This window comes from Sceloporus occidentalis, unplaced genomic scaffold, assembly GCF_023333645.1.
Source record: "Sceloporus occidentalis isolate IW3139 unplaced genomic scaffold, rSceOcc1.0.p SCAF_7, whole genome shotgun sequence".
NCBI classification, from domain to species: Eukaryota; Metazoa; Chordata; class Lepidosauria; order Squamata; family Phrynosomatidae; genus Sceloporus; species Sceloporus occidentalis.
This window is the reverse complement of record NW_028316987.1, coordinates 5026102-5035810: the sequence shown is the minus strand read 5'-3', so window position 1 is coordinate 5035810 and position 9709 is coordinate 5026102. Positions and strand designations below refer to the sequence as shown.

General features: G+C 43.7%; 1 protein-coding gene across 1 annotated transcript; it reads right to left on the bottom strand.

The window, feature by feature from the left end:
* Positions 1 to 2588: 2588 nt before the first annotated feature.
* LOC149309068 (homeobox protein Hox-B6-like) lies at positions 2589 to 6611 on the bottom strand. Its single transcript, XM_089531736.1, has 2 exons — positions 5743 to 6611; positions 2589 to 3591 (listed from the first exon to the last, which is right to left on the bottom strand). Exons 1-2 carry the CDS (start codon positions 6161 to 6163, stop codon positions 3332 to 3334), a joined length of 681 nt encoding a protein of 226 aa, XP_089387862.1. The 5' UTR covers positions 6164 to 6611; the 3' UTR covers positions 2589 to 3331.
* Positions 6612 to 9709: the final 3098 nt, after the last annotated feature.

The window sequence follows — 9709 nt, the reverse complement described above, 5'->3', positions numbered from 1 at the left end:
TCGTGGTCGTTATAACCCCTGTGCTTGAGGATTTATGATGTATTAATGAATTATAGCGATGCACTGTACTTCGTTTTTGCTATGTATGCGGCCAAATATGGGGGTGGGGTGGGGGTGGGGGGGTGGGGTGGGGGGTGCGTTTGGGAATCACGTGCTTTTGTTGACCAGTCGTAAATTCTCACTGATGACCTCAAGAGGCAATTCATGCTCTATGGTTACAAATAATGACGATCCGAGAATCGTTAGGCCCATGTCAATGCGCGGCTTGCGAAAGGGGGAGGGAAGGGGGAGGAAGGGGGGAGGAAGGCGAGGGAAGAGATGGCGCCTTGTTGGCGGAGCACGCCACCTACTGGGCAAAATGGGAGTTAGCCGGCAGGGAGGCTCGCTCCCCCAAGTTTCTTTTTTTCTAAACAAAAAAAGTAAAGCTCTTTATTTCTTTTCTTGTACAGTCTCCTTTCCAAAGTAAAATAAAAGATTTCCCCTACCTAAAAAAAAGCGTCTCTTCGGCTTCTTTGGTTTCTCTTGCACTTCGAAATCACCATGGCTCCCTGCAGAATTGGGTCCTTTCCTTTCTTTTTTGACATTTCCTTCCCTTTTGTGCAGCAAAATATACCATTTACCGCTACTTCTGGCAATGGTTTTGTTGTTGTTGTTGTTGTAATAGTGCATTATAATTCCAATGCCTTTAGAATTTTGATATTTAGGAAAAAGGTGTCAGAGAAGAGGATTCCTGCTGAGGAAAACTAGTATATATATATTTTTAAAATCCTCCCTCCGTCTTCCTTTCTTCCTTGTTTTCCTTCCCTTTTCTCCCCCTTAAAGCTGCTGATCTTATAGCCACTTCCTTACCTGGAAGTAAGTTCAATTGAACCCAATAGCAATTCCTTCTGAGTAGACAACTATAAGGAATGCACTCGCTAAAAAAAGAATCTGACTTTCAGAATCAGCTTTGTTAGTATGACTTTACACTACAAGACACTTGTCATTATAACCCTTGTTACTACTAGTACCTTGTTACTGCTACTATTAGTACATTCCAGTAGTTTATTGTATAGTTTTAGCAAGGGAAGAAACATGCCCCTTTAAAACTGGGCATCTTCTGTCTTTATTAATATGATTTTTGTAGTATGAGTAGAATAACAACAGGAAAAAAATCTGTTGGAGGAACTGTCGCAAAGGAGAGGTGTCTTCACCCATCATCAAAACTGCAAATAAAGGTTTGGTAGTAATAAATTGTTTTAAAAGGGGGGTGGGCAGATAGAGGAAGCAAACCTTCGTTTTGCCCAACACTGTGGCAATACTTTCCCCATCTTCTTCTTCTTCTTCTTTTTCCGAGACCGTTCAGGAATTTCCAAAAGCCAGCCTGCAAGTCATTGGAAATTATGAGGCATATTGAAAGTGACATATAATTATAATAATTAGGGGCCAAATGAAAAGAGAAGCAATAAGAATAAGTGTCCTGCAGCTGCGAGGCTTCTGCAAGAATTGGTGGTTTAAATGCCTGTTCATTGCCAGATTTGTTTCATTATTATTATTATTATTATTATTATTGTAATCTGCTGGGGGACAATGCCTGTCTACCTGTGCATTTAAGGTATTTCAGAATGTGCTCAATTCTCTTGCCTTTCCTTTAAAACCATTTGGGAAATGCAAAAGAACAGAAAGCCAGAATCAGCTGCAGACCACTTGCTTTCAAAGAAAGAGATAAGGAAGATTGCTGAACAGTACCATATATTTCACTTTCTTTGAGGGATTTTTTTTTTCTCCAGAGGAATTCTCTGAAAGCTTGTCTAAACCTGGAAATGTATATTTCCATTATCACAAGAGCAGCAGCAGGGAGAAAAAGCAGCATATAGGAAGGGGCTGAAAAGAGGTGTGAGATCCTTCTAGAAAATAGTATTTGAAGGAGACTAGTATTTCAATTGTTCGTTTACTTCCTTGCTGGAATAGCCCTTTCAGCACTGCACAGAAAAAGTGACCTCCTTGTGAGTCCAAGTTTCATTTAATTTAGGATCCTATGTAAACACTAGTTAGGTGGGTTGCCTGTTTTTAAAGAACTTAGAAGATGTGTTTGGAAAGGGCTATAGAAACGTAAGATATCTTTGAGCAGATGTGCCATGGGAGCCATGCTGATACCTTGGTCTGTGTGTGTGTTTTTAATTTATTGCATACACTGTGAGCTTTCCTCTTCACTGTGCATAACTCTTTTGTAGTGTGACAATGATAATAATAATAATAATAATAATAATAATAATATCTGCACTAAAGTTAAATGTCAGTTCCAAGATATTACTGGTGAAAAGGTCTTTCCTTTAAGTTTAGGCTGTTGAATTGGGAGTGGAGGAAAGATGTCAAATCTATATTTTAGCGTTAACTTCTGGAAGGCTTAAACAACTGTTCAGATTAAGGAAAGTATTTCTATCAAGCATTGGGCCTTTTCCCTTTTCCCTTTATCTTTCTTGCTTTCAACAGTGTGGATAGATATACATTTTACAGAAAAGAAAGGAAGGTGGAGAGATAAATACACACAGCCCCAAAATATGAATGTGGCAAGTGGTTTTCTCAACATGTTTGGGTTCTCTTTTTTATTATTTATTTATTTGAGGATTTAAAATCTCCATAGCTAACACAAACTACAAACACAACACTGTACAAAACTGTAATAAAACAAAACAAAACAAAACAAAAAAACTGACACCCCTTTGTTTATTTTTAGGTAGTCATTGTTCCTTTTTTCAATAGACTTTTCCCCCTTTAAAAACCAAACCAAAACCCCCTTGAATGGCAAAGAACCTAGGGTTTGATTAACTTTAAAAAAAGAAAACCTCAAAAACCCAACAACACATAAGTAAAATCGTGCATGAGACTTTTGTTTTACAAAAATGAAGACAACCAACACTCCCCAAAACCTGACACATATATTGCAGCACCTCCACTTAAATACAAGAGTTAGCAAGAATCCTAAGGACACCCAAAGTTTTTTTTTTCCCCTCTTTTCTTTTCCTTTTTTTAAAAAACCAATTTGCTTTGTGGCGGGAGGGGAGGGGAAAGGCTGAAGAGAAAGGTTGAGAAAATAAAAAACTGGACTAAAATCTGGTTTATGACATGACAGATTACTAGATGAGGGTGCAAAAGGAAGCTGGGCCAACATTTCCACACAGTCTTGGGTTATTTTACAAAAAGAAAACATGATGTCTGGGTTGTGCCTGCCCACCCTTCTCCCTTTTATTTTGGGGAGGGAGCTCCCACAACTGTTGGCATTTTTTGTTGCTGTTCTTTTCTTCCTCCTCCATTCTCTCTCTTTCCTCTCTCTCCTCCTTCCACGGCTGCCTCATTCCGTCGTTTTCTCCTCTTCTTCCTCGGGGCTCAGCTGGGTGGAATTGAGGAGCTTGTTCTCCTTTTTCCATTTCATCCTTCGGTTCTGGAACCAGATCTTGATCTGGCGCTCCGTCAGGCACAGCGCGTGGGCGATCTCGATCCTGCGGCGCCTGGTTAGGTAACGGTTAAAGTGGAATTCCTTCTCCAGTTCCAGGGTCTGGTAACGGGTGTAGGTCTGCCTCCCTCGCCTGCCACTCGGCCCAAACGAAGAACCTGGGGAGGGGAGGAAAAGCAAGGCAGGGCGGGTGGGACACTGCGACATTTACTGGAGTTTCACATAGGCATGACAATAGCTACTTTATGTGTACGTGTGTGTGTGTGTAAAGAGAGAGGGGAGGTGTCCCCCCAAACCTCCAATCCTTCCCCTTCTTCTTCTTCTTCCTGTGACCCCCACCTCAGTTTAATCCTCCAGCCCCCCTCCTCCAAAACACTAGTTCCTACCCCGAAACTGGGTATAAAACCAGCAAATGGGAAATGCAAATGGGGAAAAAAAACATTTGCCCCAAGCAGAACAAAACAAAACCTCAGATGGGCTCTCTTTCACTTGGTACTTTTCAAAGCCAAAACATGCCTGGAGGGGGGGGTAGTCCCAGCCAGTCACCACCATCATATCCCAGACTATGATCCTCTGGAATCATAGTCCCACTGTGCCCCCAGCAGTCTCTCCTTGAAAGCGCCCAGCCTCACCATCCAACTTCTATTGGTTTGTTTCCTTTCTCCTTTAAAGTTTAAAGTTAAGGGGAAGGTGGGGGGGGGGGGAACCTCTGAGGAACAGTTCTGTGGGACAGGGAAAGCTTGCGAATTCTGTTGGGGAGCCACTTTGCTGCTGCAAGGAAAGGCCTATCCGTCTCTTCCTGCCTTGAGGACTCTAGAAGCCCCCTCCCCTGAGTGAAGTTGGTGGGCTCCCAACCCTTCAGTCCTACCAGTCCTGATTTGGGAGTAAACCCCGTGTGGACTCAGTGTAATATTGGCTGAGGAATGCACACTACTGAAATCGGGTTGAACCAAGAAAAGCCCACTGGAGATAGATAACCAGTTGGGCTTGCTTTGGTGTAAATCGAATGGCGTGTAGAAATCAATGAGATTGCTTCCTGACTGATGTGTTTTTTAGGGTCTCGTTGGAAGTCTTGTAGGGTTTCGTCCTGGGAGAGAGTCCCTAAAGCACTCTCCTTTTTAGCCCACAGACCTCTTTCTGCTCTCCTGCATCCGGAAAAGATGAAGGCTCTATAAGTCCTCAGCTTCCTCTTTACCCGCATATCACTCTCTTTCTGGGCAGCCTGTGCCTTCCCGATATGGAAAACGCTGTGAGCTGTGTCTCACCTCCTCTCCCTTTTATTTCTCTGCGCCCCCCACCCTTTTATCAGTAACTGTAATAGATTGGGGAATTGATGCAATAGGAAGTGTATCGATCCTTTCTAAAAACCACCCCCACACACACACACCCGTCAGGAATTTTAAAACGTGACAGCATATACTACCCAGGAATAGTAGTAGGAGGAGGAGGACGAGCTGTTGTAGATCTTGATCATTTTTTAAAAAATGATTTCCATGGAAAATAATATGACAGCTGGAGGGAACCGTCGATCACAGAAGAAGGTGCGGAATTTGAAAGGGGAGGGCTGAGTGAGTGAGTGAAAGAGAAACTCTAAGCAACTCCTCTTCAGACAGGCATTTCATTATGCCTGAGTTTCATTAAAAATGTAGCTCTCTCCCTTCAAATATTTAAACCCTCCTGACATTATTCAAGCGGCTGGGATTATAGCATGCACTCACTGGCTGGGCAGGGAAAGGGCATATAGGTGTGGAGGGGATAAAAGTGGTAAAAACCAGGTTCATGAAAATAATGCGAGGGGGGACCCCCTCGGGGTAATAAGGATCCCATCCTCTATATGTGTGTCTATGTGTAAAAACTACCGCAGACAGGTCCTTTAAATCACTGCTGCTGAGTGACAGCTAGCCCTGGCTTTCTACAAGACCAGAATCGCTCAATCAATAGTGTCCAAAAACAGTGGACGCAGAAAGTTGGCTAAAGAAACGGACCAAGTGATAGGGAAACACCGGGGTTTTGTGTTTTGTTTGGGTCTTTCCCTCCTCGCCCTTTCAAAACCGACATAAAGACCCAGCAGCGTTCGTGACACAGAAACGAGCTAAAGTAGGATAAAAGTTTGGAGAAAGTTTTTTTCCTTTTCCCCCAAGCCACTGTCTGGAAGCTGAAAACTGAAAGGGAAAAAATCTTTCCAGAAAGAAATGGTGTGGAAAGATATCTGTCTGTCTCTGTTTGCTGTCTGTCACCCAACTGCCCCTCCATGTCTCCCTCTGTCCTCTAGCTTCCCCCAAAAAAGTCAAGAGTCCAGAGGAACTTACTGTTGCAGGAGTTCATCCTTTGCATCCAGGGGTACACCGGGGTCGAACACTTCTGGTCCTCGCTGTCTCCGAAAACGTGTTTGCTCTGGGAGCAGTCGGACTTTCGGACCTGCTCCGGGCCGAACTGAACCGGGTCCTCTAGACTGGAAAGGGAGCAAGCTGTCTCTTTCTCCCTGTAAAACCCAGCTGTCCCGTAATCGCAAGCTGGGCTCCGGTTGTAAGCTCCGTTGGCTTGCTGGTAGTAAGGTGCTCCGGGGTAACCCTTCTCTTGGACCCCGCCAGCCCCAGGTCCATACGTGGCCGGATAGTGCCTTAAAGGGTCCGCGTATCCCGTGGAATATAAGGGCAGCTGTCCCAGGAACGGCTCTTGACCCCCGGCTAAGCTCACCGGGAAAGTAGAGTTGACAAAATAAGAACTCATTGGAAATAATAATAATGATGGTGATGATGATAATAATAATAATGATAATAATGCAGAAGAGCAGCCCCTGCTCTTTCCCTGGGTCTTTATGATTTGTTGCGTTTTATAGTCCAAGCGGTTTAGCTATTAGCAGTATATGGGAGATTGGGTTTTAGCTGAAGGGGGATGGCCGCGTGCCAACCAGGGACATAAGGAAAGCAAACCATCTGATCAGGCGCTGACCAATCGCAGGAGCCGAAGACGGGCGAAATCGCACCCCAGAGGGGTTAGCTTTGCACAGGGGACCCCCCTAGAACAAACCAGCGAAAGCATCTCTGCCACCAACAACCATCACTTTTAAACAACAGAGAGGAGGAGGAGGAGGGAAAAGAGAGAAAACACACACACACACCATGCAGGCCCCCACCCACCTTCTCTCAACCTCAGATACACAAACCCACAACTGCCCCCCAACCACCACCACCTTTAGCCACATAGTAATTATTTAGGAGGAAAGACCAATCCTTGAACCGGTTTTGGAGTTTCCTCTTCTTCTTCTTCTTCTTTTTTCCTTAGAAGATAAATAAATAAAGAGACCAGGAGGAGGAACAAGAAGGAAGAGGAAAGTGTGGAAGCACAAATGAGAGAGGATCCAAGCATTGCTGCTAAGGTGGAGAAAAAGGGGGAGGGAAAAGGTGAATTCTTTTCCTTTGGAAAAGTTTAGTCATTTCCCGCGTGTTTGTAGGGACTTTGATGGGAGCTTTTCCTTAAGGGGTTTCAGAGAGGGCAAGAGAAAGGGGGAAATCTAGACACACAAGTAGGAGAAGAAAGAGGAAGCGACAGTCTTTGGAGGAAGAAAAAAAGTTCGACCCACTCTTCTGGTTTGGGCATGCGGGGGGGGGGTATCCTATATGGAGTATCCTAAAAAGAACTTGAATCCAGATCCTGGTGAAGGATGAAGGAGAACCCTTTTTCAGCCAAGATCTGCTCTCCTCATTCCACCTGATTTTGGTCATTAAATTAACCTCTAATGAGTTGAAATGGTACATTCACGTACCTCTTTGATCCCTTCCGAACTGGCCTAATTAAAAAAAAACCTTGACTTTTTAAGTTTCTGTGGTGCGGACAGAGCTCCAAGGCGGGTCCGTATGTCTTCCCACAACTGTGCCCTCTTGCGTTTTTTGCGCTTGCGGCGGGGGCTTTGGACAGTTTAGAGTTAAGGAGAGCGGCTGGTCTGGCAACCGAGAGTGCTCCTTTTTATTGATCACCCAGCATCGAAACAAAATAGGTAAAGCGGCAGCGATTGGTCATCTGGTAGATATCCCTACTGTCGATATAATAAGGTGAGCTCTGCGGAAGGAGTTTCTTTGACTTGACTTGGAGGCGGGTGGGCTTGGTTTTGGGTGCAAAAGTCGGAACAGGTTTAAACCGGGTCGGAAATCAAAGAGTTCGGTGAAATACGTTTCTTTAAAAAATAAAGAAGAAGGACAAAAGGGCTAGAAAGTTTGCAGTGCGGTTGGCTTCCAGATTATCCCAGGAGTTCTCTGGCACGAATCACTAATCAACTCTCCTTCCAGATTTGGGCCGCTCTAAAGCATCTCAAATGTTTCTTCTCTGCAACCCTCCTAGTTCTATTTTGTTTCGGGGATTATCCTGTACTTTCAATAAATCTTTCCGAAATGGCCCAACTCACTTTAAATCGTAGATTTAATGGCCTGCGCCTTTCACTTTTGCACCCTCTATCTCTCCTTCTCCTTCTCCTCCTTCTTCTTCTCTCTGTTGTCCCCAAATTCATTCTCTCTATGTCTCATTTCTATCTACAAAACATTTAAGTCTCCCTAACCATCAAATGTTCCTCTCACCAGTTTGGACATCACTGGAAAGTTAAGTAAAAATACCTCCGATTTATCCCCAGTTTTTGATTGTCAGAATGTAGAGGGACACCGCTGCAAATCTGGACAAATGAAGTTGTAATCCAATCTTCCAATCTGTCATCCGTCCATTACTGAGGCTGTAATCTCCTCATAGGAAGGATCCTCTATACATATACACTCCATGACTCCCTGATCGGATGCACATGGCAACGTGACACACAAACACACACACACACACACCCGCCATGACTCCACGCTGTGGAGGATTAAAGAGTCATGAAATTGTACAAGATTACGATTTAATGTTTTACAGAGCTCAGTTTTAATGACAAGGAAGCCTTCACGGTTTCAATGCTGCCATGAATTTAGAAAGGAAGGAAATAACAGGCAAAGGAAGTAGGGTGTTTTTATAAGGGGAAAAAATCTCCTTTATACACACACACACACAGTGCACACCTCTCCCATTTCTGGTCTGTGTGACACAGGTTCCTCTAGATTTTATCTTCCCTCCCCCTTTGTGTGCAGAATACATCCAAACTTTAAATAGCTCTGCTTTACTGGTTTGCAAAGACAGAAGGAACTGGGAGGAAGGACAGGAGGAGGAGGGAAATGGAGCTAACTCCAACACACACACACACACAGAGAGAGAGAGAGAGAGAGACACCCTCCAGAATGAGTTATTTGAAAACGACACAACCTTTCAGACTCTTGTTTAGAAACTTTGACATATCACATGTGAACAAGAGTATCTGGATTAAGGCTTAAGGGCTGTCTGCTCGGTGGTTAGATAAGTAACTGTGCTACTTGTTTTGGGGTTTGTTTTTTTGTACTTGTGTTAGTTTAAAAGGGCTGTTGGAAATGCAGAAACAATGTGTGTGTGTCTGGATGTGTGGGAGTGCTTGTATATTTGTGCTGGAAGAAGGATTGTGGAATGAAAAACAAACAATGTAATCCGGCTCTTTTCACCCATATCTGTGAACTCCTGAAAACTTTTCTCTTTCAAACTCAGGCAGTTCTAACCCTCTGTCATTTTCCCCCCTTTAAAAACAGTGACTAATTGAAATTTACCAGCTGATAATTATCCATCATCCAAATACTCCTTTAAGAATCTGCCCCACCTTGTCGACAGTGGCAAGGAATTTTCAATCTTATCGATTGACGTTAATTGGAGAGTTATTAATGTGTGTGGTATTTTTTAATAATTATCTTAAAAATGAGTTTGAAAGAGGAAGGTAGACTCGGATCTAACTTAATTTGCCTCAAGTTTTGTGGGGCCAAGACGAAATGTGGGATTTGTAGTCCTTTTAGAAGGCTGTTTATATGAAGCAGAACCTATTGGTGTTCTCCTCTTGCCTGTAGCAGCATGTCTCGAAAGTGTTTCTGGCAGGGATAAACACAAAGATAATTTATATGTTTTTGTTTACTTTGACCGTGGACGTTTCTGAAATATGGGCCATACATTTCGGTTCCTGCGTGCCAACCTTCCTTTTGTAGGATGCGGTCCAAGTGGAGCCCTTACGCAAGGTGTTGTTGCTATTGCTGTGATGGCTGTGAAAATATTTGTAGTCCCTCTCCCACTGCCCTTGACATATTTCTATACTGGGCCTCCAGTTTCTGTTATCTGGAAACGATCTCCTAGCCACTTATATTAGGCAAAAATACCCCCCTTTCTTTTTCCCCCCTTCATTTTTGC

Coding starts and splice junctions, on each gene's coding strand:
- LOC149309068 (XM_089531736.1), bottom strand. CDS start 6,163: ATGAGTTCTTATTTTGTCAACTCTACTTTCCCGGTGAGCTTAGCCGGG. Junction 3,592..5,742: donor AAGGATGAACTCCTGCAACA/GTAAGTTCCTCT, acceptor TCCCCTCCCCAG/GTTCTTCGTTTGGGCCGAGT.